Below are 27364 nucleotides of genomic sequence, written 5' to 3' on the forward strand. Positions count from 1 at the left end.
ACACTGGATTGGATTGTTTGGGTTGAAGATTGCTGAAGTCAACACACAGATCGACTGTGTGGACGGGGAAAGAGTGGTTGTTTAGGGACGCTGATAAAGGAATGACAGGCCCAAACACTTCAATTCTCCTTCAACGAGTGAAAGGAACGAATAAAGTGTGGACTGGGGAGTTGGAACGGAGAAAGCGTGGAGAAGAGAGAAGGGAAGAGAAGAGAGGGAGAGATTGAGTTGATGTAGAAAGGGGATAACAGAGTGACGAAGAGGAAGAGTGGGGCCGTGCGATGGGTAAATTGGCTGGTAAAATTGAAGGGGAGATTAAACCACTTGTTTAATTGTTTCCAAGGTTTGTTGATTAAATTAAGTTTTTAGATTCGGAGAGAAAAAGGCAACAGAGTTATATCCCATTTATCTCATACTTATTGCTTTGCTTTAGCACCCGTAACGCTTTTCCAACCTCACCAGAAACTGTCCGACACATACCAGAACCTTGCCCGCCACTCGCAGGCGTGGGACATTCCACATTCCAACGCGTCTCCGAAACGACTGTGATTGGGCCCCTGCCTAGGCACTCAAAAGATGAGGCTGGACTACAATGGAGCGACAATGTAAATCACTTCATTATTCTCTGGCCCGTACGGAATACAATGGGGACCTCCAGGCTACGGAGGATTCTCCAGGTGGAAACATACAAACATACACAAAACTGATATTAGGCCCTGGATTTGGCCCTGAAATGACCCTCCATAGGCACAGAATGGGGCGGATCCTCAAAATTCCCACTTGACTTCCACTAGCGCCCAGCTCCTTCAGTGTACAAGGATCCTGCATAAAACTACGGAGTACGATCTCGGGACTTTGCAAAAGTGCCGTCCAAAATGACAGGTTAAGCAATAAGGTCCAGCGTTTCAAATTACACATATGACAGCAATAGATGCATCCATTTACATCCCCTTAACAACCCACACCAATGTCGTGAATCGTGCAAGACAAACAACGCCAAGGGAATCCAGGATCCAGTTTCAGGACCGGCACAAGTTTCAAGTGATAGACCCATTGCAGCCAATCACATCTTACCACGGGAGATTATCCACATCACCAACATCAACACTAGCAGACGCTAAGAAACTTGGCTTCGGGTCTGGTCCATTCGCGAACGCCACTCTGCACGGGGTTGAAATCTGGGATTGATTAAATAGATTAAAACCCTGACGCCTCTTAATGTACCTGTGTTTCAGCCCAGAAAAAGCCACAAAAAACGTTGTTGATTATATTTTTCCCCTTTACGATCTTGATCTGCCTCCCCGCATGATCTGAGAGAAACAATTGTTTGTTTGAGGAAGCGCTTGCGTATGGCTCAGGGGAGGAAAAAAAAAGAAAAAAACCAAGGAATCAAGGAAAAGACCCACAACAGAGTTCAGTCCGCCCCAAGTATCACGCCGATCATCAATCAAGCCTTTTTCGCAATCTGTTTTGCTTCTGTGACTCGGCTCGGAAATGAGATGCCGGGGAGACGAATAATGTGATTAACAGGTCGATCTGTTAAAATTACACGATAATCTAGGTGTGACAGGGACGCACAGACAATACGGCACCGAGATGACATGGATTAAGGTGCTCCATCGGTGTACTCCGTGGCACTTTGGTACTTTGGAACTCTAGCATAAGGGCAGATTACAAGGACCCAAAGGAGATGTCATCATCCAGAACACTGGGAACAGGGCTGAAACTAACATAATATCTTTAATTGTAGGGAATCTAGACTATATAGATCGATCTGGGTTTCTATCCCAAAAACACCAAGCTGTCGGGTGCCTTTGTGAGGTATTTTCATTGGGTCACCCATTGCGTCAGTGGCAGGCACCATGCAGGCACCCGACTGTTACGCCAGGTACTAATCAAACCCCAAGAAAGTATCTGCATAAACGCCGGGTAAGAGGAAAGGAGAAAAAGGAAGAAGCAAACACTGAAAAATAAAATGGTGAAAAATAAGGTCTTCCGTCCAAAGAGACCTTATTCGATCAAAAAACTCATAACTAGAAAATGAGTCTTAAAGATCCACTACTTTACATGATCCGGCCTCGCAGATCAATAAGTAATTTTTCGCTGGGTCGGCAGCCTTCAAATCTTTGTACAGAGGGTTTCGTGACTTCAACCAGAAGGATTGATTCCCCACAAAGTCCTTCACGTGGGAAGGCCGTATATCCACCAGAGATGCGACCGCGACAGTAGAAGATACTCCAGCGCCGGTCTCTTTCCGAAGCCGCTGTCGAAGGAGATCATGCGCAGACACAGGTCGGTTTCTATTACTGATAAGGCCATCGCCACGCGGCACAGGTTGTTTCGAAATATCGGCGGTCGCAAAGACTGCGGTGACAGTGCGAGTACCGGTCTGCAGACCGACAATCACATCTAACAGCCCAACAAATAGGAAGGGGTGTTGCATGATCTCGACGGAGAACGAGTTCAGAGTCTGTCGCGTTAGAGTCACGTATTCAGGGTCATCGAGTAAAGCCGCCAATCGCAAGAGATTCCGTGAGATTACCGCGTTGACGGATGGAGTGGCTGATTCTGTGCCAGTCTTTAATCGGAATAGCGGGCCTGGCATTCCAGGAGTCATGGAGGCTGGGGTGTTGTAGAATCCAGCCGGTGTCGACCCATTCTTGGCAAGGAAATTATCGTTAAGGTATCCTAGTAATCATATCAGCCACATGTTCTTCCCTGTTTGGGACAAGAATGCTTGACTTAGCGTGTGTAAATACTTACTTTGGAGGCGCTCTGCAAGCTGTAGGTAGCTATCGTCAAAAGTAGCCTCATACATGTCCAACAAGCCACTGGTGAAGTATGCATAATCATCGGCGAATCCTGGGGTATCCCCACGGCTACCGTCCCGGTAGATACGCCACAGCTTGCCATTGGGCTTGTCGAAGAGATTATTTTTGATGAAATTGATTGCCCGGGCGGCGGCCTCACGACATTGAACGGCCTTCGAGCTCTCGATTTCCTCAAATAGAACACTGCACTTGGCAAGGGCGCCGATCGCCAGACCGTTCCAGCCAACGATGATCTTATCGTCTAGATCTGGTCTACCCCTTGTTTTCTCACGGTGATCACGCAGCTTTTGCTTCCCGCCCTTGATGATCTTCACGACCTCCTCCTCACTCAGACCGAAGTCTTTTGCGAGCTTGCTCGGTGTCTCTCGAACCGACAACACGTTCTGATTCATAAACTCATCATGCGGATCATACTCGGCAGGGACGTTTCCATCAGGCAACACACCCCAATGACGAGCACACACCGGAGCGTCGCGGGGACCCAAGACTTGTGTGAGCTCCTTCAACGACCAAACGTAGAATGCACCTTCTCGTTTCTCCGTATCGTTCGGGTTGGGAAAACTATCGGCGTCCTCAGATGAAAAAAACCCTCCGGTTGGCGATTGCAAGGGTTCGGTCGTTAAGTAGGTGGCCAGGTCATAAATCGCGCCAAGCAATTCGGGATCGTGGGTGATTTTAAATGCGTCTACATAGACATCAAGCAGTTGTGCCTGGTCATACAGCATTTTCTCAAAATGGGGTAGGCCCCAGTCTGCCGTGACACTATACCGAGAATAGCCGTGGCCAATGTGATCGCGAATACCACCACGAGCCATATTCACTAATGTTGTCACAGCCATAGCGGTCGCCTTTTCACACTCATCCTGTCCCACGATGTCGACCACCTGGTTGGGGTATGTACCAAGTCGAAGAAGGAAGCTGAGATTGGCAGGCGTAGGAAATTTAGGCGCTCGGCCAAATCCGCCGTTGATGGAATCATATCGGGATGCGAAATGCTGGTAGGCCTCTTCCAGTAATTCAAGGTCGAGGTCCTCGTCTGTTTCGCGTGCTGTATGCTGTGAATGGGTTCCTTCTTCGGCAAACTCTCGCAGCTGTTTTGTGATATCCTTCGCACTTTCAAGGCAGCGCTGCTGTTGTGTCACCCAAACATCCCGTAGCTTCTCTAAGATTTCCACGAAGCCAATACCATCTGGACCCTGAAGAGTAGTGGAGTTTGGGCCAGGCCAGTAAGTGCCGCCGAAAACGGGCTCTAAATCTGGAGTGAGGAAGACATTTAAGGGCCAACCGCCGGATCCTGTCGTGGCTTGGACATAATTCATGTAGATGTCATCAATATCCGGTCGTTCTTCCCGATCAACCTTGATTGGCACAAAGGAGTCGTTCAGGATAGCTGCCACCTCGGGGGACATGAACGACTCCTTCTCCATAACATGACACCCTATGGAAAATTAGACACCCGATGGCTGGAAAGAGGTGATAACCAAACATACAATGACAAGCAGAGTATCCAATACTGAGAAAGATCAAACGATTTTGCTTTTTGGCCAGTTCGATCGACTGGACATCCCAAAGTTGCCATGCCACAGGGTTGTTCATGTGCGCCCTGACCTATGGCGGAGTTAGTCCTTGGAAATCGGCATTATAGGGATAATTTGAGGTCAAGCATTGTCACTCACATATGGCGACCTGCTCTGTCCAAGGCGATTAACGAGCTTCGTCCGTGTATCAGTCATATCGTGTTGCGACTGCATGTCGGAGGCTATCTTTTTGAGGACAACTCGCGGCGCCGGGCAAGCCGTGATATGGTGTAGCGGAGCAGACTCGGGAATACTAACGGGATCCGGCAAAGGATCAAGGCTCAATACTACCCCGCGGGTGTGACTGGAACAGCTTAGCGAGTTAGGATGATGGTGTACTAGAGCAGGGGAGGGGCGCACAAGATCGGAAGTGGGGTTAGCAGGAGGCAGCGACGGACAAATGGGCAGACGGGAGATCGTCCCTGTGCGTCATCGATGCATCAGGAAGGTCACGTGAATGAGGTCATGTAGTTGCAAGATGAACTATTCCGAGCTTATTTTGCGATCGGATTACTTAGAAATTGCGAGTTAGTAAGAGTTTAACTTTAATGCAATTTATGAACCTATACTAGTTCATTTCTGGAATGCATATAAACATCGTTCGTTGACAAAGTTCGGACTGTATATACATATCGGTCTTGGGTATTGTGACATATCTAATCGTCCATGAGCTCAGCCAACTCACGCTCCTCCTCTTCGGTAAGCATATTTTCAGCACTTGGCTCTTCCTCTTCAGGTACAGCAGGTTCCGCCTTAGCTAGTGCCACAGCTTCTTGTAATTGATCCGGACGAAGAGACCATTGTCGAATGGTCCCGTCAATGCCAGCGCTGACCACAGTGGAGCCCAGCAAGACGAGTCCAGTGACTTCCTCAAAATGACCAGAAAATGTGTGATGAAGCTCTCCAGTCTGGAAAATATATCAGTAACATGTTCAAATTCGAATCTCACCAGAAAAATATAGACTGATGCAAGGGAGAGGGGGAGCATACCGATCGGTTCCATACGCGGACCTCTTCATCTCGACAAGCTGTAATAACCCAACCGCCAGCTTCATGCACAACAATATCTCGCACAAAGTCAGGGTGTTCCAAACTGATATTGGGCTTCCATCCATCTGCTCGCACCAAGCACTTCGCTGTCTTATCGGCGGACACGGTCCACAGATCGCCATCCTGATCGAAGAAAAGCTTGTATATACTGGTCTCGTGAGGGAGAAGAGGCTCCGCGGAATCGCCGCCACCAAAGATCTTGAACTGTCGGATCTCTCGTTCACTGCCAGCGCTAAATATTAGAGCATCAGATTCTTCCACTTCCGGGTCAAGGATTAGATCCTCAATACCCCGCGCGTGGCCTTTGAAAGTCTCGATGCGTTGACCGGTGGTAATGTTGAAAATGAGGACTTGAGCGTCAGCACCACCCGTAATGAGTAAGTCTTCTCCATTCAAACGAGCACTCGTAACTGTTTTAACAAAATCTGAATGGCCTTCATACTTTAGGCGAGGCTGGCCTGAGGCAACGTCCCAGCTCCACACCGTTTTGTCCCAACATCCAGCAAACAATAGCTTGCCATCTGCACTTAAGCAGATACTAGTCAATGGAGCTGTAGGACCTTTGTAAAGGGCAGATGTTGCGCCAGTCTGTAATCGGATCTGTTAGAATAACACATAATCTTGTATTAGAAAGCAGAACTTACATCAAGAACCACTCTCCTGATAACGCCGCTACTTTGAGCTACATAGATGGAGTTTTGACTCTTTGGATCGGGATGAATAGCTAGGAGCTTGCTTTGTAACCGAATAGGATTTCCATTGGAATTCTGAGACTTGGCGTCTTTCCTCTGTTGCTCGTCTAAGGAAGCACTGTAATGGATTAGTAAATATATTGCCCAATGCGGTACTGAAACTCTTTGTTCTTTTTGACTCACGAAGTTTGAAAGAAATTATCTCGATGAGAGGAAGTTGTCATGATGAATTTGTTGCTTTATTTGTCCTATATCTTATAAAAAGGGGGGGAAGAACACGAAGCTGAATCATTCAATCTTCAAGCTTCGACCCACGGGCCTCACGCGCACAAACCAAAACTGCTCTAAGAGCTCCTGCAGTCCACCGTACCCATAACCACCAAAAACCCCAACAGAGTTTGATTCTTCCTCCTTCTCTTCTCTTCTCATCCAACCCACTCCCTTCTTCTTTTCGACCACCATTTCTTTTTTCCTCCCTATTTTTCTCTTTTCTCTTCTTTTTAGTTCTCGTTCGCTCATCAATTGCGCGATTTCGCGCAACCCCAACAAGATGGATATGAACCACTTAATAGGGTCAGTCATCTGCACCTCCTGGGAACCAGGGTTTGTGCGGCTGGGCTGGAGTTAACACCTGGCAGTCAGCGTTTCAACCTGATCTCTAAGAGTGACATTCGGTAAGCTTCCATGATTCTTTACTTGCATCCCTGTTCACTAATGACAGCTCAGATATGTCGGCACACTTCATGAAATTAACCCAGAGGCATCCACAATTGCGTTGGAAAATGTCATGTCCCATGGAACTGAGGGTCGTCGAGGAGACGGAACTGATGTTCCTCCCTCTAACAGCGTTTACGAATACATCGTATTCCGAGGCAGCGACGTGAAGGATATTAGCGTCGCAGATGAGGAGAAGAAGGAGAACACACAGCCTGAACCTCCTCGGGTTCCTGACGACCCCGCCATCTTAGGAGTAAGTACACCGCGTGCATCGTTTTTTCCCACCAAATGCCCAACGACCATGACCCACCCGGTCGGTCAATTGATTGAATGATGAAGAATTTTTCGGATGTAAACACAGACCTGTTCTGAATGCGCAAAACCTTGTTGATATTTCCGTTGCCTTCCTTCTGATCAATCATTATGTCTCATGATACTTTATTTCATCCACTAGCTGTAATTTTTCATCGGCTAACTGGAAGCAAATTAGAACATGCCCCGACCGGGTCCTCCACCTGGCCAAGAACCAGGACCTGCTCCTGGCCTCCAAGGGCCTCCACAGCCACACAGCCAGCAAGGACCTCCCGGGTATCCTCAACAGCCTCCATTCCAGAGCGGTCCCTACCCTCCATATGGTCAGCGTTTTGGTCCTCCCCCTCCTTTCCCCCCTGGCCCTGGCTTCCCACCTTATGGTGCTCCTCCGGGTGCCCCACCCGGATGGTTCCCACCTCCCGGACATGGCTTCCCCCAGGGACCAGGACAGTTCCCTCCCAACATGCCTATGGGACCCCACGGTCAGCAGCTCCCTCCTCAGCAGCGCCCAGGTCCTCCCGGAGTGCCACCTCACCCTACCTCAGAGCTTCCTGTCGGCGATAAAGTCCCAAGCAAGCCAGCCACCCCAGCTGCCCAGAATGCCCCCACTCCTCCAATTGAGTCCAAGCCTTCTGTAGCTGAAGCGGTTCAGGGATTGGGTGGCCCAACTGCCATTCCCCAGAAGAGTGGCCGGGTTGTCCCCGCAATTCCCATCGCGGCCCCCAAGTCTGCTGCTCCAGCTGGTGGTGCACATGGCAACGCCTCTATTACGGATGCCACAGCCGCTGCAACAGCTGCCGTCGCTGCCGCGATGGCTAAGCTTCCTCAGCCAGGTGTATTGAATAAGCCTGGTCAGGGTGACGTTAATGTTGATGGTCTTGCGCGCAGAATGAATGACATGCGCCCATACGATGGTACTCGTGCCCCACGGGGTGGTCATCAGCACCCCCGTGGTGGTCGTGGCGGTGTCCGCAACCAGCAGCACAAGAAGATTGAAGTCCCAACCTCCGACTATGATTTTGAAACTGCCAATGCCAAGTTCAACAAGCAAGATTTAGTGAAAGAGGCCATCGCTACTGGATCTCCAGCTGCCGAGGCTGAGTCACAGGCTAGTGCTGAGCTGGAAGTTCTTGAAGTTCCCCCCAATGGCACTACTTCAGGTAACGGGCCGTACAATCGAACCGCGTCCTTCTTCGATAATATTTCCAGCGAGGCTCGTGATCGCGAGGACAACTCCCTCACCCGTCCCGGTGGCCGCGAGTGGCGTGGCGAAGAGGAAAAGCGAAACATCGAGACCTTCGGTCAAGGTAGCGTTGATGGTTATCGCGGCCGGGGCAGAGGCCGCGGGTACGGTCGAGGCCGTGGTCGTGGTTTTGGCCGTGGCCGCGGCTATGGTGGTCGCGGTGGCGGTGTACGTGGAGGCCGATCTACGTCTCAATCTACTGGCGTCCCATCGTTGGGTTAAACCTATCATCCTCTTAGTCTCAACCTTCCACAATCTTCTGTTTTGTCTTGACATGTTTGCATGGTCAGACACATGAACGAAACGAATGTTTATGCTTGATTATGTTTTTTCTCTCCACGGCGCAACGGGAATGGATCATGGACATGCATCCTGGGACGGCAATTCGATAATTCGTGTTTGTTTTTTGTTCTGTTTATTTCTTTTTTGCAAATCGGCAATATGGGTGTTTATTTTCATATTCCCATGGAGTTCGATTTGTCTTTTCGCTTTTTTTTCTTATTCCACGCATACCCCTCTACAGCGTCTCATGATACCCCTTTGGGATGGGTATCACACCCCGTTGCAAGCTCACAGGCGTCAAGTGATGATACGCACGGAGGTCTTTCGACATGCACACTGTCACTCGAGGGCATTAGCGCATGAAGTCTTGGTTTCCTTGACGCGCATGTACCATAGCAGAAAATGGATATTAATCCAACCAACCAATCAAAAAGGAAAAAAGAGGGCCATTTGGTTTATAAACCAATTCTTTATACATTATCAATCTTTAATCTCAAATAGCTTCGTACTGCTGTCTACTCATAGAGACCTCCGCTGGAGGTTCATTGTGGCGTGTATCGAAAACGTCATCGCGGAATGGATGCGGAGAAGCTCCCCCGCTTTACCATCAATTCGTTCTTCCCATCCGTTCTTCCGATGCAATCAACCTGTTGATATATAGACTATGGCTCTTGGGGGGCTTGGGAAACGACTCCAAAGAGTTCATAGTAGCATGAATGGATCTTAGCTGAAATCCTGACGAAAATAAGACCGTCTTGGGTGCGTTTTCAGATATGAGGCAGACTAGGAGTGGCTAGGGCCACTGATTCGGATATACCAAGAACCTCGGCGCGAAGTTGCCTCAAAAAACCCACCGGCGATCGTACCTCCTCGGTTGTTACACTCTAGCGAGCAATGTTCCCCCACTACTTTCGTTTCAGATCCACTGGGTCTTTTAAATTTCCTTGGAATCAATGCAAACTCCCCACTTTCCACGTTTGTAATCAAATTTGTGCCCTCGCATAATCGTAACAATGCCTTCCAGCCCTTCTTCTGCTAGATTATCCTCCATTTCAGACCACCTAGATCATAAGAGACGTCGTGAAGAATCATCTGGCCCTCAAGAAAAAAGTGTCAAGATGTCACCAAAGTCGCAAGTCCCGGATCAGCTACCATGGGATCCTCGCTGTGATCAGTTCCCTCTCCTGAAGGACCTTCCTACACTGCCTGATGCGCCTGAGGGGGCGGCTTGGGTCTGGGGAGATGATGATCAAGTATGAACTTCTCTACTTTAGCCGCTATTATATGCGCTAATATGTCAAGGTAGCTGGGCAGATTGAACCTGTTGACCCCAGAACGTGTGAAAGCTTCCGTGGCAGAGGTCACAACAGGCGAGATGGTTCGATTGGAGTAAGTAGCAAGACCAACCTATACTTCCCAGAATACTCTTCTCATTGCAAAAGTCTCCCGCTCGATGTACCGAGCACACCTGCATTCGACCGCCAACCATTCAAACATACTGTTACGACAGGCGTCGAGCATATCGCGTATGACGATACCTATAGTCTTAACACGCAGAGTGGCACCCAGTGGGACGGATTCCGCCATGTAAGTTCCAAGTCTACAAACAATCAATATATCGAAATGTTGTTTGGACAATCTAATGCCGGTTTCTCCTCACAGTTTGCCCACATCCCAACGAAGACTTTCTACAACAGGGTAATCCCCCCCCCCCAATGATGTACCATTCTACGTAGCTCGTTCCACTAACAGCCAATAGACTACCAGCAAGGACATCGTAGACGAAACTTCCAAACACAAATGCAGCATTCATCACTGGGCTGTGCACGGAATTGCAGGCCGTGGCGTCCTCCTTGACTACCGTCACTACGCTAAGGTCCACAACAAGAACTACGACGCCAACTCAACATATCAAATCACACTGCCAGAACTGCACGCCTGTGCCAAATTTCAAGGCCTAGATCTCCGCCCAGAGTCTCAGGGCGGCGACATCCGAGTCGGAGATATTCTCCATGTCCGTTCGGGATGGGTAGAAAGATACGGTGAGCTCAGCCCCGAGCAGCGTCATGCTGCAGCAACCCGAAGCCACGAGGATCTGGAATTTGCGGGATTATCGAGAGACCCTGCTATGCGGGAGTGGTTGCATGATTCTTATTTCTCGGCTGTTGTGGGTGATTCGCCTACCTGTGAGGCATGGCCTGTTCCCGGGGGCGTGGAAGGTGATTATTTGCATATGAGCTTGTTGGCTCTTTGGGGTTGCCCTATTGGGGAGATGTGGGATTTGGAGAAATTGGCTGTGAAATGCAGGGAATTGGGCAAATGGACCTTTTTCCTGACGAGTGCGCCTGCTAATATGCCTGGTATGTTATTTTTTGTTATGCTGACTCTTTGGCTTGCTGTGATGCTAATTATAATGCTTCGGTTCAGGTGGTGTTGGTTCTCATGCTAATGCGACGGCTATTCTGTAAATTGTTACGGAAGTTGACAATATTGCTACATTTTGAAGCAATCTATGATACTTTGCGTGTTATTTGAACCTAAGAACTTGTTTTTGAGGTATAGCCTTTCGAATGCTTGATTCTTCGAGCGATGTACAGATCAAACGCTCATACGTGGACTATTTGAGTGACATGAATGCTCTCTTTCCCGTCGATCGAATCTATTACTGTCAATTCAGGCTTTTGGTATGCTGTAAACGGATTTTAGTGCAATTCCAACGTTAATTCACGGGTACACTGGGAATCAATACTCACTTTTGAAATTTCGAGCCGCCACACCATGCTGGAACATTATGTGAATTTCCTCTAGTGTCCTACCAGCAGTTTCTGGTAGGAAGAAAAAGATCCAGACAGTAGCCAAAACCATGAGACTCCCATATATAAAGCCAACTTTCGCTTGCAGACCAGCCGCATCGGTATTGAAGAGATAAGGGAAGGTAAATGTCACGAGCCAACTGCACACCCAGCTTGTTCCACTAGACATTGCCATAAGTTTGCTGCGATTAGGTCCAGTGGATATTTCAGATGTGACTACCCAAACAGCTGGCCCCAGAGCGAGGTTAAAAACTATCATGAAGATATAGACCATGCCAACGATCGTTTTGTCTAGCGCCATCGGGGTCACGGTCTTATTTGTTGCATACCCGGCACTTCCAACAACCAAAAGCACCACTGCAACTCCAAAGGCTGATAGAAGTAGCATTGAGCGACGACCAAAACGTTCAATACAGTATTGATTGATCCATATCGCCGGCATTGGAGCCAAGTATAATCCCATTTGAATGAGGAAAGAGTTAGTTATTCCGATCGCGTTAAAGAACAAAATACCATAGCTCGTGATAAAGTTGATACCGGAAGCTTGTTGCCAGGCTATATTGAATCTGATCAGCCAAAGAGGATTGAGAATTGTGATGAGCTTCACCGCTTCCTTACCTTGCAAGGCCATTCCAAGATAAGCTTTTCGCCCATCAGTGTTCCAATTGAACATGTCTTTCCAGGAACTTTTGGGCACACGATCCTTGATAATGAGTTGCATGATATCTTGTATTTGGCGCTCAATATAATCGGGACGATAGCCATAAAGTCTTTGAAGGGAATTCCTGGCTTCTTCGACCTTTCCCTTGCTTAACAGCCATCGAGGGGACTCGGGAGCAAATAAGATCAGACCAGGAACAAGGATTATTGGAAAAATAAGCTGGACAGTCATCGGAGTCCGATAAGCACCATTGTCCTTGCGATCCTTCGTGGCGTTGTCGACAATAATTCCAAGAAGTAGACCCAATCCCACATCGAATTGATAAATAGACACCAACGCTCCACGGAAATGAGCCGGCGAGCAGTCTGCCACGTATAATGGAACCAAACAGGAAATTAATCCCACAGCATAACCTTCGAAGAGAAATCTCTTTAGTACAGCTGAGCTTCAATTTAGGTCGAGTCATCAAAATCGACTTACCCAGTATCAGTCGACCGGCAATCAGTAGACCTAAATTATTTGCAGAAACCTGAAATATCACACCGATCACCACAAAAACACTAGAAAAAAGCATTCCGCCACGGCGGCCAATTCTATCGTCTATCACGAAAGACGAGGCAGCGCCGATAAATTCCCCGACATTGATGATACTAGTGGTGATTGACTGGATTCTGGAGCTCAGAACATATGCATTGGCATGGGTGTCGTAATGACCATAGGCCTTAATAAAGGGGTCCATAACAAGGATACCTGACATGAGATCAGCGCGACAAAATCTAGCCACATATCCATAAATGCGCACATACCCGAATAATAGGAAGAATCGTACCCAAATTGGAAAGCAGCAATTGTAATGAATAAACTAATTGAAATTGCCCGCCATTCCGCACGAGCACTATTCACAATTGACATTTGGGATGCCATCTTTTCATAGCGTAGCAACGACGACGGGTACAGAAACTTGAAGGAGGGTGGAGTCGATCCCAAGCATTTCAAGATGCCAGCATGCTCCGAGTCTGCCACTCTAGCTCCTCTGCTTGGATTTCTATATATGCCCACCAAGAAATCCGGGGATCCGGCAACGATTTTCAAGCGTCCTTTACCCCGGAGTTTATTGATGGCCCGAAAAGTTTGAAGCTGCAGGGAAATCAATCCAATACAGGGAGCCTAGACTAGTCAGGTGTGCGTAATTCACCGAGTCAGCTTATAAAATATGCCGAATAGAGTTTGAGGGGCCGGTCCGACAGGTACCATTGGCTTTTCATCTAAAGGTGGAGTCAGCATCTATACCATAGTGGTGCGCGAGTGAAAAAAAAAACCCTTTTTGAATTTATGGGCAATAACCCCCATCTTCCAACGTTGCTAGCCAAATATCAAAGGCTGTGGCTTCAGGTGTGGTTTCCAAGATTTTTTAATTGATGGGAAGTGGGATTGGTATTAAGAATGCCCCAACTGAAATAATTTGAACAATGGATAAATTTCTATGTGAAACTCAACTGTCATCTAAATTCTTGCGTGCTGGACCAATTTGCAAGCCCCTATGCCCCGGAATCCAACGATAAGGAAGAATCTCGGCGTCCAATGGCTGGAATAATAGATTGTTGATCTGCATCTCGTTCTCGGGGGTGACATTCCCCATGTTATAGGAAAGAGCGCGTCGAATAAATTTCGCAAAAGTGTGTTGGTAGTCCATATTTGTTATGGCCACAAACTTGTCCAAAACTTCCAGATTGATTGCACAGTTGCGCATGATCAATTTGTCGGATTGGCGGCCAAGCTTTTGGGCGAGAATGAGAAAGATAAAAGTCGATTGGAGAAAGTATGTTCCAAAGAACCTATACATTAGGCATAGTCTCGGATCAACCAGTAAGATATAACGTGCAACCTGAAACCAAGACAGTGGTAAGCGTGTGTACATATGTGAAATAGCGTGGAGCAGTGCTTCGGGGGTAAATACGTTTGCACAAGCAGCAGCATGTTCTCCTGCCGTGAGAAAATCAAGCGAAGCTTGCCACTCATGATCTTTGTACATTCGAACTATATCCATTGGGCCATGTAGAAGTATGAACATGCAATGATACATGTGTAAACCGTAGTATGCAACTCGGGGGATGTTCGGTGGCGGAGTCAAGTCACACTCTGGGTCTGCGATTGCTGGAAAGTCTTGTCCAACCAGCAGAGTAAAGGAGTCGAACCACTGCGCTAGATTGTGTAAAATATTTGCCTTGATTTCACCAAGGAAACTTCCTTTCGTATTGAATGTCGGATGTTCACAAAGAAAGCGATGTTCAAGAATCTCTCCCAGTATTCTGTTTGGAAGTTGAAAAGTCAGCTTGTAACCCACGGAAGAAGTAACAAAACTTAGAATGGGCGTACTTTGAGAGAGGTAGATAGATACCAATCATATCTAGGCTCATGACTCGATAACCGAGCGTTATACCGTTTATGAGAGTACCTGCGGTGGGCACCAATGGTCCAAGATTCGCCCAAACTGAGTCAGGGGCCGGTATGAGAAGAAGCTGGCATTCTTGATCCGGAATATACGGTCGTTCGTTGAATGATAGTGCTACATGTCTATCAATTATATAGGTTTCCCACCATACCCTGAAACAAGAGGTATGTTAGTAAGAAGAGTAAGGGAACCTAAAATCAGGCTGGTCAAATGCCCATACCTTCGTCTCTCTTCGCGGTCATCCTCGCTCAACTTAGGTGAATCCTTGTGTAACTGAAGGTCTTGCACGATAAACTTCAGAAATGCTAGCCAATAATGAAGACTTGACTCCACAGACTGTTCACTTGGAGGAATACTCGTCATGATATATGCAGTGATGGCATCATCGAAAACATTAGTTGTATGAGGCAGTGTCCTAGGATGGAAATGTTGACACAGTTGGTCAAATAGGTACCGGCCTAGGGCAGCTCGTTCCTTTGAAGTTGTTTCTGGGAGAGCAGATGATTCATCAGAAGGCATAAAGCAGGCAACGCCTATGATTGTTAGCTTATTTGAATATGAGATTGATTAATGTATGCCACAAACGCACACAAAATTGACAGAAGAAGAGTTGGCTCTGTTGGCCTTGGGGTATATTGATTGAGAAGTCTTTCTCGTCGGATGAGAAGAGCGTGGAATTCTTGGTTGGGCGAGGTATAAAAATGCTCCAAAAGCCGACAGGCTTCATAGCGTGTCAGACGTACGGTTGAATTTCTGGAAGTGATTGAACAAGTTAACAAAAAAAGATACAAAGAATTTAAAAATGGTGATCCGTACCGTGCATGTTCCTTATCTGATTTCAAAATCGAAAGGTCATGGAGGCAGTCTAGCACGGGGTAATCGAGCCCATCCTGTACCATTACATCTTTAGCAGCCAGCGAGGAAGTAAGGGCAAGAGTGGTCAATATCTAATTTACCGATATAACCTCAGAGAAAGGAAGAACTTCTTTAGTTGATTTTCTCCCTCTTTTCTTAACAGGCCGATGATAGGTACACCGAATGCCCAATCCTAGAGCGGTTAAGATATCATCCACCAGGTACTGAAAAAGCGGGGACATACTTTTGCAACGCACACATCCCTGAGGTTGTGGCGTGCACTTCAATTTGTGTCCATGACACTGGTCGCATGCATATTCGGCTCTCCTTTCCATGATATATGCATTTCCAAGCAGTGGAAGCCGAGCGTTTCGGAGGCGTCAGTGTTTGAGGAGGTAAAGTTCTCAACGGGAGAAGATCACAATCACTCTCGGCCCGGTCGGGGTCATTCCCCACATAGGAAGCCAAGAGCCGCGTCGAGGACGCATTATTCAGTCGTTGAAACACCCTAGTCACATAGTATCTCATTTTAATACCCTCTGACGTAGCTGCAACTTTATCTCCTGCCATCGATGTTATTAGAGTTTTAAAATTTGTTTTTATCTCTCCTAATATTTAGGATAGGGATTGAGCGTAACATCAAGCAATACTTCTCGCTTTTCTTAGATCTTGTTTTTGTCATGATATTGAAAATAGGCCATATATTGTTAACATCTATCTTTATAGACCTCTTTCGCGGCAGCAGCAAGGCGAATCGTATAAAATAGGGACCAGCAAATGTTGTTGATACCATACTATTCGCTACGATCGAGGCAGCAGTTCCAATCAATTCCATAGACACCATGCAAATAAGCCAGTGAGACAGTAGGATTCCATAGTGTGGTATAGAATTTATTGCCGAGCCCTATATCAAGAGTTATTTGAAAACCATACAACAGGAATGTGAACCATGGGGAATGGCAGATCGGAGACAATGACGGCATACCCGACTCCAGGGCTTTAAATGAAGATATCGCAACAGCATGGCTCTTCACACGACCAATTTTTGCTTCTAATGTGTAGGCTATTGAAGCTATGTGAAGAGAAGTTATGGCACTGGCGACGAATATGAGCTAAATGAATGAAGAAATTTACTCATCCTCTTTAAATTTCATCCAAGTGCACTACTTCTAGTATGTGGCGTGGCATACACATAGCAGCGGGAACAGACCATTTTAGGCAATCCGCACCTCCACCTTGACTGGACATATAACTATTGAGCAAAATTTCTATCTTGGAAGAAATTAAAAATTAAGCTACAGATACACAGCTTTATTCAATACGGAGCAGTCCAAAGCTGGTCCAAAAATTGAAGAACTTTATTTCAGCGGAAGACTTGCCAACTCATCCCCACATTCCACGCCGCGGCGCCCTTTGATAACAAATCCCGGGTTCGACGTCACGACTCACGCGTATCCGGAGAATAAAGCCCGGAAATAAAAAAAAACACGGCAACACGTCGATTTTAGCTGGTATCGTTGCGCATCTGAAAATTCATACACACGATATGTTAGCCAGACCTATTGATTGCGAGTTGAGGTAAGTTCATCTTTAGTTATCTGTGCCGAGATCTATGGGTACTCGGGTCAATTATTGTACGAAGTTTTGCTAATCTTCTCTGGAAATAAAATCAGGCTCGAAAGTCCCGATGTCTTTCTCGGCTCACCACGGGAAGATGGAGCCAATAAATGTGTGACTGGACACTTGGCATTACAGTTAAGAAAGCCCACCTTGATCAGAAGTATCAAGGTCCAGCTTCGAGGGACATTGAAAATGTAAGTCATTTTATTCAGCCATTCGAAGCCACTTCTCACAAATATTAGTCCTCGCAAAAAAGAACTTATCCGAAACGATCGCGAAGTCATCACATTCGACGTAACCAAGAGCTTAGCGATATCTGAGACGGGTAAGCCCTTTAAGCTCCAACGAGGTTCTCATAGTTTCCGCTTCGAAATATTCATCGACAAACCTCTCTTCGAAACTGTCGATGGCCTTGACTCTGCTTCCCATTCCTACCAAGTTCATGGTATTATTGAGCGCCCCTGGGGCAACCAGCAAATAATCACAAAGCCGCTTATCATTTATGGAAATTATGAAAATGACCAATATTTGTCCTGGCTTGTTCCAAATGAATACTATGATCCTCTGGTTAGTCTACTTTCAATAATTACACTTGACCCTGGAACTAATCTCTAGCAGGTTCTGCAAAAAGCGTTGAATGATATACACTACGAGATTATCCTTCCGGCCAGAGACATTCCATTCGGAGCCATGTTCCCAGCTCATATCAGACTTTTATCCGATATGAAGAGTCTCTATGTGAAGCACATAATGGTTAAAGTCATCGAGACTCATAATTTCGAAATTCCAGCAACCGCCTTTGAACAAACCAACTATAACGTCCGGTTCCTTCGCTCACAAAAAACACGTTTTGTCACTGGCGATGATGTTCCGCTTCTCCCTGGTTCCTACTCTGCTCGGGAGGATGTCACTCCTGGAGACAATTGGGAAATCACATCAACTCTCGCCCTACCTCGCCAACTACAGGACTGCATACAGAGCGCACGGTTGCCGTACTTGGATATCAAGCATTTTCTCTCCGTGGAGATTGCTTTGCAAGTAGCAGACGATTTGGTAACGGTATGTCCTTATTCAAATCTCTCGTGGAAAATAGAGTTACTAAATTAGCCCAGATCAATGAGACTGTTCCATTTCGTATATTCATGCCAGCGTCTCCGGTGAATAGTGCGTTTGGGCCTGGAGCCCCGCAGATGAATCTCAGAGAACTTTGGGTAGCGCCGCCTCCTTACGGGAAACATGAAACTGATTCTTTGCTAGCTGATTCTTGTTGAATTTATTCCAAATCCAAAAGAGGTGAAAAGCAAAAAGAAGGTACATGTGAAAGCAAGGAAATAACTACCTGGGCTTCTGTTCAGCCATGACTTTATAATACTTAATTTACAAGGCCCTAATATTATTTATAACTATATCCTTTGGGCGAGGCACTCTCGAAGAACTAAGATTGAAGATAAAATTGCTCTATATCCATCACACGATATTTCCGAGTATAGCCAATAGATGGAGACTCTTGGAATGGCGCATGGAGAGAATGACGTTATGATTTTTTTGTATCGCACCCCATGTGGATCAATAAAATTTGCAAGCCGATGAGGAAAGCTCATCGAATCTTAGCCATTTGGCTTTTTGCTCAGCTTTGCATACTCCTTAAAGCGGATCTCGCCTTGTCCTAATCTCAGAGAGTGTGGGCGGGGGGGAAACACCCAAAGAGGTAATGTTCCGCTCAGCCTTTTTAGATTCGCATCATCCATCAAGAAGTTCCGCATTCCCAGGCTTCATAGAAAATAATGAATTAGTCAGAGTTTCTTATCTCGGCTATCGCTTCCAATGACGAATTCTCATCCGTGCCATCAAGAATTTGGTAATGGAATTTCCGAATGCTTGACTCGTGCTATGTAGTCTCTAGGTATTTCTGGAAGTACCTCATGGTACTCGTATTTACAAATTTTGAGCTTCAAAGGCAAACATAATAAGGGTTGAATCTCAAGGCATGTTTGAAAACTACTAGTCTTGCTGTAAGCGGTTATACTCCTCTCGAATTATTTGTGGCAATTCATCATCGAGAGATAGACCGGAAGGCTGCCATCCTAACAGCGACCGAGCCCTGCTTGCTCGACAACGCATATTGTATCCCCAGCTCGTAGCCTCAAAACCAGCCAACTTGTAGGCAGATTTCATGTCAAGCTCTATCCTTTCATGGGGTTCCGACAGTAGGCCTTCTTCGGTAGCCTTTTGTGCGATGGAATTGGCAACGTCACCCCAACAGTGTTCGCCCTGCTCAACTAAGTAATATGCATTTGATCCCCAGAACAAATTTTCGTCGCGCTGCTGTATGGCTGCTTCGAAAAGGTGCATGTTCAATCTAGTTACACTTCGAACATGCACATTGGAGCCGATTGACTGGCCACGACCAACCACAGGGATCTTATTCTCCTTGAGAATGAACTTGGCCATTTCGTATATCTGCCTGCTGCGTTGGGAGCAGGGGCCTCGGCCAGTACCTATGATATTCATCAACTTCTCTTTTCATTGTGAGATTATCAGATCAGAAATATAGTTACCATAAACGGTAGTCGGGGATATAATTGCAGTTTTCAACACGGCAGGATTTTCTGCTCCTGCGTGTAGTACCGTCTTATCGACAACACGATGAAATGCACGGTCTGGAAGTGAGAGAATTTCATCAATGTCCTTCACATCGTCATGAATCCTAGAGCTTCTCTCTCCATAAACCTTGGCCTCCTCGTCGTAAAAAGACAACAACCCCGCTCCACTAGTATGTAGCCAGTAGAGAGGTCTGTCTGGCGTATGCATTTTCAAGGCCCCTTTAGCGATTGCCTGTGCAGCAGAAAGATGATCTGCAGCATCAGCAGTGTCTGTAGATTGATACTAGTACGTTAAAATATGTACTCCATTTGGGAGTGTATTTCATCAATCGTATTTTTGACAGAACAGCCTGAGGGGAACCTCACGTATTACGATATCGGCCCCAGCACTCTCTTCGGTGAGGATGTCGGAATCGTTAAGGTCTCCGCATACAATAGATACTGATGGGTAAACACTTTTAATTTCCGCTTTGCTTCTCTCGCCTCGTACTAGCAATCGGTAGTTATATACGGGGTATTTTTCAATCAATTCAGTAAGAATGTCCCCGCCAATATAGCCACTGGCGCCTGTACTGTGCGATAATGACTATGGGTCAGTGAAAAAACCCTGGTAAATACACAAGGTAAGATATCATACATGAAGACAGTTTTCATTTTCGTCAAATGAGAGAATTATTTAGCGTGTTCTAATTCGTTCAAATTCCCATCTGACGAATTGTCCCTTGTTATGGGGCGGAATTCAGATGTATGGGATGGATAAATGAGAAAAGTAGGAATAAAGAAAGTGCCCAGGTGTGAATGCGATCAAGGGCTAGTATCTATACCCCGCAAATACTATATGTAGCACTGCATCTGCATTCGTGGGATTTATAATCAAATCGGCCAAACGTCATGATCATCTGATATCGTTTTGCGGAATTTGTTTTCCGGGCAGTGAACTCCATTTGGTGCCTTAAACAACAAAATACACAACTACAGCCTCACTGTCGGGAACTGTCACATCAATCGTATCATTCTCAACCTTGGCAGTCTCTTCATCAAGACCACGGGGGAAATGCCCCTTGCCGTTATCAATTTTAGAAGTCCATTGTTCTCCCGCCCAGGTGACATTATTATCGGAGCCACCAAGGTCATACCCAACAGCATTGGAACCTTTATCCACATGCATTCGGCGAACTGTTGCAGACTGTGTATTTTTTACATATGTTGATGTGTTTGAAGTGGAGGAAATGAAAATTTAGATTTATGATGCTAAACAGAAACGTTGAATGCTTATATACTAACCATTCATGCGGTTTCAACACGAGTTGATATTTTCGGCTGGAATCGCATTAGCCCCAAATAATAGCGACGTATCAAGTCAACACACCTTAGTTTCCCCCAAAGCCGAATTGTGATCTTGAATGTCAGTAGTTTCTTTGCTGTCGTATACCTGTCCTTCATTCTCCAAAGTGGCTAAAGTCCTGCCAGCTCCACACGTCTCGTATCGCTTGAATTGCCATGCCCATATCTTGGCTTCAAAAAGCTCGTCCACTTCTTCCAGTCCACGGCCCTAAAAATGCAACGTCAATGAGGTGAAAATCTCGATAAAATACGAAGACGCCATTACCTTGAGCTCTGGGAAGAATAAGATACCCCACACAACAGAAAACGCCGCCACAGACCCGAATATCCAGCCAATGTTGACCCCCATATGTGGTAGGAGATAGGGTGTGACAAATGTAACCAAGAAAGCTGCCACAACATCGCAAGCAGTACCAAATGCCTTTTAGGAGTTAGATTGAGGATCAAAGGTTGCAAAATGAAGCTAGGGCAACTTACCATTGTCTTCTTTCGCATACGGATACCTCCTATTTCAGCCCCTGTGAGGAATGCAGTATTCGAGGCCGAGATACGAGTAAAAGCTGGCAATAACATGAAACATGCCAGCTCTGTATTGGTTTCATTCTGATTCAGGGGATGCATTGTCCCTAGGCCGGAGGCAAGGTACAGAAGAAACCAACACATTGCACCGCCATAGATCACAAGAGGCCGGCGGCCTGTTATATCCAGCAATAAGATACCAATAGCACATCCGACAACGCCAACGACTTGTCCGATCATAGTGTATGTGAATGACATCGCACCAAGTCCTTGCTGAGTATAAAATGTTGCAGCGTAAGACTGCACAAATTGATTGCCATTCATCTGCTCGAGAATGAAAAGTGTAGCAGATATCTGCAAGTGTTTGTTAGTTGTCAGATTCGAATGTTGTGAGTCTGATAAAATCTTACCCAAGTTCTTCGAAGATGGTTTCCCTGGAAGAGCTCCAGCCAAGATCCTTCCTTTGAAGCCAACGATTCCCCGAGCAATGTCTCCATCAGTTCCACTTCTAAAGATGTAGCACCGCTTTCAACCTCACTTTTCGGCCGAATTTTAACCAGAACCTCTTTTGCATTCTCCTTGCGGCCTTTCGCTACAAGCCACCTGGGAGACTCAGGTGTCCAGGGAATAAGGCTTAGTAATCCAACTGCAGGAATGAATTGCATAGCGGTGGGAATTATCCAGCCCTCTTTGGTCAAAGTCGTAGAGTAAGCGCGGGACATTCCTGCGCCCCATAGATTACCTAAAGAGGAAACCATCATAATAGATGCAGAAAAAACTCCTCTTATCGCTGCCGGTGCGGTTTCGGCGTTGTATGATGGTACCGCGTTCTCTACCAACCCCACGGCGAAATATGCGATAATACGACCGACGGTGAACTGAGCCCAGTGTTGGGACGTAAGTTCAACTATACGATATTGTTAGTTATGTCATCTGCACTACAAACTGGGGCATTAAGGTGGTTCTCACTTATTATAGCCACGATTTGAATAACTCCCGCCAGGTACATAGTCTTCTTGTAGCCAGTACGCGTGATGAATGTTTCCGAGCCAAAACAGCCCAAAAGTTTACCAATCCATGGTAAAGAGTTCATCAAAGCCTTGCGTGTTGCGGGTAATGCATAGGTACCAGCGGCATTGGCAACTCCGAAACGGCTGAGGAAGGAAGGCAAAGCTTGCAAGGATCCGAATGAGCCAGTGTCCCTACACACAAGTCAATGTAAGTCATCATCCTGAATGTTTCTGAATCAGGTAGATGCATCACTTACAGCCCAAAAAGCAACGCGCCCTGGAGAAAGACAATCGAGTTGAACAGCAGATATGGCGTGGTTTGGCGCCACATCTTGAAGAACAAGCGATTCACTTATTATATAAGCCGATGTAAGAATAAAGCGGTCGCTTAGTAGTCTTGAGCCATGCACAAAGTATAGGGCAAGAAGTATTTATAATAAACCTGTGATAAAGGGAGCAAATTCAACATGGGAGAAGGGCGTCTTCTGGTTCGGTCACTAGACGTGAATGTGGAGACGCGCTTTGTAGTCCCCGGATTTTCGTGATCGGATGTCCATTCTGGCGTGCTCTGTATCCATATTCTGGAAGCAACAGGCCCTGCTTCTATTGGCTTGCTCTTTTTTTCACGGTTAGAATTGGGAATTATTAGAGATGTCGTGAGGCGGTTATCGGGATCTCGGCCGTCGACCGTCGACCGGCTATCGGGGTGGATCCGGAGGGAACAGGATGTGGTGCCTGGGGCATGATCATATTTCATTTGAATTTATTTGCATTTTAACATTGGCGGACTCGTGCATATTAAGACTTTTTTTTTTAGTCGGCGGGTATTTAATTTCAAAATTTGATATATAGCACCATGCGTGACTAATGCTAACTTCCTTCTGTAGTCTAGTGTCAAAACATTGGTACTTCGATGTTGAGGCTTAAAGCGGAAATTCCACTCTTCTTTAGGTGGAGAAGCAAGATATTTTGGGTAGTAGCAATCGCTTTTTATGGTTTATCATGTTAGCTGATTCTCAGATGAGTCTATTTCTATTCTGGGGGATATATTTACATTTGTGTCTCCAGTTCAAAACTAAGATTGGTTGCATTTTTAGAAGCCTCAACTAGTATACATTATTGGTTTGTGTGCTCGTATACCTCCTATAACGATGCCTCTGACGATCAAAATTGATACACATAAAGTTGGGCATTGGAGTCTTCTTTGAAATTTCCACCAACAAGAGATCCATATTTGCTTTCTGAATTATCGTTCGCTTGAACCAAAGTTCCGAAGCACCCATTAGTAGCATTGGTACTAAGCGTAACCTTCGAAACTTCCTTCCCACTAGTATTCAAATGGATCTTAGCAGGTGCCCAAGAAACATTGCTCGCAGGCCATGAATAATGCGAGCTTTCTCCATCTGCAAACAAAACAATCACTTCAATAGGTTGATCCAGCATCGGGCCGGCATTCAGAGTTTGCCCAAGGTTATCCGTTCGTTGCCAAATAGGAAACTCGAGTGAGCTTGATTTCTTAGGCGGATCATACACTGCTTCAATAGATTGCCAGTTTCGAATCCGGCAATCAAGCTGGTATGCCGTTGGGGTGTCGGGTTGGGTAGTAACATTTGCCGCGAGAGGAATTTTGACAGTAGCCGGACAAGTATAGTTCTTGATTGTGTGATCATCGTTAAACTCCAATGGAAAGAAGAAAGTACTCGACGCAGCTTGGTGGTTATCACCATGCCATATTGAGCCGTTGACGACTACATTGGTTGCGCTGGTTCGGTACGCCAGGGCACCTGCAACGGCAATAGAGCCAATTTCAGAGGGTAGAATACTCGTTCCCTTATTCTGGGCTCCGCAGCCATCAAGTGTGACGTATCCACCGTCGGTGTATGGGCCAAGTGGATTTTTGGAGTATAAGTAGTAAATCGAGCCGGCGCAGTTCTGGCATGTTCGTCCAAACATCATGTACCAGTATCCGTCATGATAGAAGAAGCTGGATGCCTCTAGATACAGTTCTTGTGCGGCTAAAGACTCAGCGGTGCGGATTCGAGCAGATGTATTATTTGTTCCAAGCGTCGCAGTGAGGTTCGGAGCCAGCTTTTGGACCCAGATATCCCAGATAGGAAATGTATAGTAGGTGTCCATGGAGAGATATTCAGTGAACGGATCTGAAAGAATGTAATGAGACCCATCAGGTCCGACAGCAACGTCAAAGTCGTGATTGACGTGAGCTCCGGAAATGATACTTGGTGGATTACTCCACGGACCGCTTGGGCTCTTCGACGTGGCATAGTAAAAGTTTGATTTAGCGTTACCGCCCATAAACATCACGTAGTTGTTTGTTTCATTACTGTAGCGAACAACGGGTTTTGTCACGTTTGCAACAGTAATATCGGGCTGATAATAGTCTTCCAGTGTCCAGTTCACAAGATCCGCAGAGGAGTATGTCTTGATTCCACAATTTCCTGGTGATCCATATTGGCCAGGAGGATAAACTGGGCTCTCCGGGAAGTTGATTCCAGAAACAACTCCATAGACGAAAATTGAACCGCCACAGCTCCATGTGGCTGAGTGCATCCAGTACTTTCCTTCGTAGTATGTCAGGTGTGCCTCCACTTGTTCGCGGCCGTTACCATCGGTGGTAATGGGGTAAGCGGGTTTTCCGTAAGGGAGACCCTGAAGTGGATGGGGAGGTAGACCATCATCGGCAAGAACACCCTCCGTAGCAAAGTTGTGGTATGTGGCAAACTTTGAGCAGGATGCAAAAGACGCAAAAAGTGAGAGGAAATTGAGTAGCTTCATGATGGGTTAGACAATTGATTCCTCATACCCTCTTTCAAATTCATAAACACATTTCCTGAATTATATATACTTCCATGAAAATGTAAGCCACCTGCTAACACCATATTGATCCACATTGTAGCCACACTTTCCCCGCAATTGATCCTTTCCTAGAAGTAGTAGCATTCCCGAAGGATGTTGGTGATAGCCATCCCGACAACCGACCGAGCCGGGGATATCAGCACCGATAGCCATTAGGACCCACTTCACCCCTAGAAACCGGATAGTCGAAACGCTATGTCCGAGTAGAACCATCGAGACGGAGAGTCTGAGAGGGGCAGATGATAACGGAAATTCTATTCAACCGCGAGACCAAAGAAGAAATACTTAGAATGAATCACATATAACCCATCACTCTCACACATCATATCTTCACTTTATCACGACATCAAAATGACAGACCAACACAAGAACATCCTTCAATTCATAGCCGATGATCTAGGCCTATTCCTCCACTGCTACGGAGAAAAAAACATCCAAACACCAAACATCGACAAACTAGCATCTCTCGGCACAACATTCACCAATGCCTTCGCCAGCACAGCCTCATGCAGTGGAAGCCGCTCAACAATCTACTCAGGACTCCATACCCATGAAAACGGACAATATGGACTCGCGCACGGCTGGAATCATTTCCAAACACACGATCACATAGAGACGCTGCCCATGATATTCAATTCCCTCGGCTACCAAACCGGAATCATAGGCAAAGTCCACGTTGGTCCCAAATCAGCTTATCCATGGGTGATCATGGAAGAAAGCCACACTCGCGATGTGGGATTCAATGCCCAGCGCGCAGGAGCATTTTTCGAGCGTGCAAATGAAACAGATAGACCGTTTCATTTAACTGTTGGGTTTCGGGATCCGCATCGTGATGATTCCCGGGGTGGATTTGGTAATGAAGATGAGGAGCTGATTCAGGCTGGAATTCAAGTTCCGGAGTATGGAGTACAGGATGTAGCAGTTCCGTTTTATTTGAGTGATGTGGCTGAAGTTCGGGTGGAATTGGTCGAGTACTATAAAGCTATTACTCGGATGGATTATGGCGTTGGGTTGATTCTGGATGTTCTTGAGAAACATGGGTTAACGGATAACACACTCGTTATATTCGTTAGTGATAACGGGGCACCGTTTCTGAACTCAAAGACCACCCTTTACGATGCAGGTGTGAGGCTTCCTCTTATTATGAAGTGTCCCGGTCTTACTGGGGGAGTGATAAATCCGAACATGGTATCTTTCCTGGACATCCTACCAACTTGCATGGACTGGGCGGGCGTGAACGAAAGCAATGGCCAAATGATCACAACACCCAATACTGGGAAATCTCCTAAAAGACTCGGAAAGACTTTTCTATCGATCATTGCTTCTGGGACTCTTATTTCTGAAGAAACGCGTGACCAGCATGTTTTCGGATCTCATACTTTCCACGAAATTCAAAATTACTGGCCAACAAGATTCTTGCGCACAACTCGATTCAAATATCACAGGAATATTGCTTGGAAGCTTGACTTCCCCTTCGGAACTGATCTTTACGGAAGTCTCTCGTGGGAAGGTATTCGAAATATGGACGGACCGGTGGTGATTGGCAATCGACCATTGGAGAAATACCTTTACAGGGGACCGGAAGAGTTGTTTGACATGGACAATGATCCCGAGGAGCTGCATAATCTCGTCTCAGACAAGAAGTTCGAAACCATTCTCCTTGAATGTCGTGAGAAGGTTGAGAAATGGCAGTACTTGACGAATGACCCTTGGCTTCTCAAAGACGGTGTCTCTGTTATGACGAGTATGGGACATCAGAAAATGGGAATGAAGTTGCGAGATAGATCTGAGTTCGAGGCTAATGACCCTGGAAATATCAAAGTCCCACACTGGACTCCGCCTGCAGGTTTGAGCAATGGTGATATGGAGGGAAAATATTTTGCCGGTTGAGAATGGTGTATGTAGATTT

At 46.3% G+C, this 27364-nt stretch overlaps 11 protein-coding genes across 11 annotated transcripts; 4 read left to right on the forward strand and 7 right to left on the reverse strand.

Annotated features, from left to right (window-relative positions):
• Positions 1-2047: 2047 nt before the first annotated feature.
• Positions 2048-4582, reverse strand: N7478_000549 (thioredoxin domain-containing protein; the record flags this gene model as incomplete). The annotated part of the gene is made up of 4 exons (XM_056916764.1): positions 2048-2688; positions 2764-4269; positions 4322-4439; positions 4508-4582. The coding sequence occupies 4 exons, from the start codon at positions 4580-4582 to the stop codon at positions 2048-2050; spliced, it is 2340 nt and encodes a 779-aa protein (XP_056784644.1).
• A 482-nt stretch (positions 4583-5064) lies between these two features.
• Positions 5065-6374, reverse strand: N7478_000550 (WD40 repeat domain-containing protein; the record flags this gene model as incomplete). Its single annotated transcript, XM_056916765.1, has 4 exons — positions 5065-5316; positions 5399-6046; positions 6103-6268; positions 6334-6374. The coding sequence occupies 4 exons, from the start codon at positions 6372-6374 to the stop codon at positions 5065-5067; spliced, it is 1107 nt and encodes a 368-aa protein (XP_056784645.1).
• Positions 6375-6700: 326 nt separating this feature from the next.
• On the forward strand, positions 6701-8695 carry N7478_000551 (uncharacterized protein; the record flags this gene model as incomplete). The annotated part of the gene is made up of 5 exons (XM_056916766.1): positions 6701-6723; positions 6789-6824; positions 6877-7120; positions 7358-8526; positions 8662-8695. 5 exons carry the CDS (start codon positions 6701-6703, stop codon positions 8693-8695), a joined length of 1506 nt encoding a protein of 501 aa, XP_056784646.1.
• Positions 8696-9717: 1022 nt separating this feature from the next.
• N7478_000552 (uncharacterized protein) lies at positions 9718-11172 on the forward strand (the record flags this gene model as incomplete). Its single annotated transcript, XM_056916767.1, has 6 exons — positions 9718-9957; positions 10011-10093; positions 10147-10291; positions 10367-10402; positions 10464-11064; positions 11132-11172. The coding sequence occupies 6 exons, from the start codon at positions 9718-9720 to the stop codon at positions 11170-11172; spliced, it is 1146 nt and encodes a 381-aa protein (XP_056784647.1).
• Positions 11173-11446: 274 nt separating this feature from the next.
• Positions 11447-13102, reverse strand: N7478_000553 (sugar porter family MFS transporter; the record flags this gene model as incomplete). The annotated part of the gene is made up of 3 exons (XM_056916768.1): positions 11447-12591; positions 12659-12954; positions 13008-13102. 3 exons carry the CDS (start codon positions 13100-13102, stop codon positions 11447-11449), a joined length of 1536 nt encoding a protein of 511 aa, XP_056784648.1.
• Positions 13103-13670: 568 nt separating this feature from the next.
• Positions 13671-15149, reverse strand: N7478_000554 (fungal specific transcription factor domain-containing protein; the record flags this gene model as incomplete). Its single annotated transcript, XM_056916769.1, has 3 exons — positions 13671-14487; positions 14555-14752; positions 14851-15149. The coding sequence occupies 3 exons, from the start codon at positions 15147-15149 to the stop codon at positions 13671-13673; spliced, it is 1314 nt and encodes a 437-aa protein (XP_056784649.1).
• Positions 15150-17031: 1882 nt separating this feature from the next.
• Positions 17032-18376, forward strand: N7478_000555 (uncharacterized protein; the record flags this gene model as incomplete). Its single annotated transcript, XM_056916770.1, is given in 5 exon segments — positions 17032-17063; positions 17159-17299; positions 17318-17672; positions 17724-18164; positions 18218-18376. The coding sequence occupies 5 exon segments, from the start codon at positions 17032-17034 to the stop codon at positions 18374-18376; spliced, it is 1128 nt and encodes a 375-aa protein (XP_056784650.1).
• A 730-nt stretch (positions 18377-19106) lies between these two features.
• On the reverse strand, positions 19107-20362 carry N7478_000556 (NAD-dependent epimerase/dehydratase family protein; the record flags this gene model as incomplete). The annotated part of the gene is made up of 4 exons (XM_056916771.1): positions 19107-19603; positions 19664-19978; positions 20075-20280; positions 20346-20362. The coding sequence occupies 4 exons, from the start codon at positions 20360-20362 to the stop codon at positions 19107-19109; spliced, it is 1035 nt and encodes a 344-aa protein (XP_056784651.1).
• Positions 20363-20660: 298 nt separating this feature from the next.
• On the reverse strand, positions 20661-22912 carry N7478_000557 (uncharacterized protein; the record flags this gene model as incomplete). Its single annotated transcript, XM_056916772.1, has 7 exons — positions 20661-20894; positions 21078-21260; positions 21318-21473; positions 21530-21925; positions 21982-22478; positions 22541-22773; positions 22839-22912. 7 exons carry the CDS (start codon positions 22910-22912, stop codon positions 20661-20663), a joined length of 1773 nt encoding a protein of 590 aa, XP_056784652.1.
• Positions 22913-23745: 833 nt separating this feature from the next.
• On the reverse strand, positions 23746-25374 carry N7478_000558 (uncharacterized protein; the record flags this gene model as incomplete). Its single annotated transcript, XM_056916773.1, has 1 exon — positions 23746-25374. The coding sequence occupies one exon, from the start codon at positions 25372-25374 to the stop codon at positions 23746-23748; it is 1629 nt and encodes a 542-aa protein (XP_056784653.1).
• A 432-nt stretch (positions 25375-25806) lies between these two features.
• Positions 25807-27345, forward strand: N7478_000559 (sulfatase family protein; the record flags this gene model as incomplete). Its single annotated transcript, XM_056916774.1, has 1 exon — positions 25807-27345. The coding sequence occupies one exon, from the start codon at positions 25807-25809 to the stop codon at positions 27343-27345; it is 1539 nt and encodes a 512-aa protein (XP_056784654.1).
• Between the last annotated feature and the right edge of the window lie 19 nt (positions 27346-27364).

Source organism: Penicillium angulare (genome assembly GCF_028827245.1).
Source record: "Penicillium angulare strain IBT 27051 chromosome Unknown utg000001l_segment0_segment0, whole genome shotgun sequence".
NCBI lineage: Eukaryota > Fungi > Ascomycota > Eurotiomycetes > Eurotiales > Aspergillaceae > Penicillium > Penicillium angulare.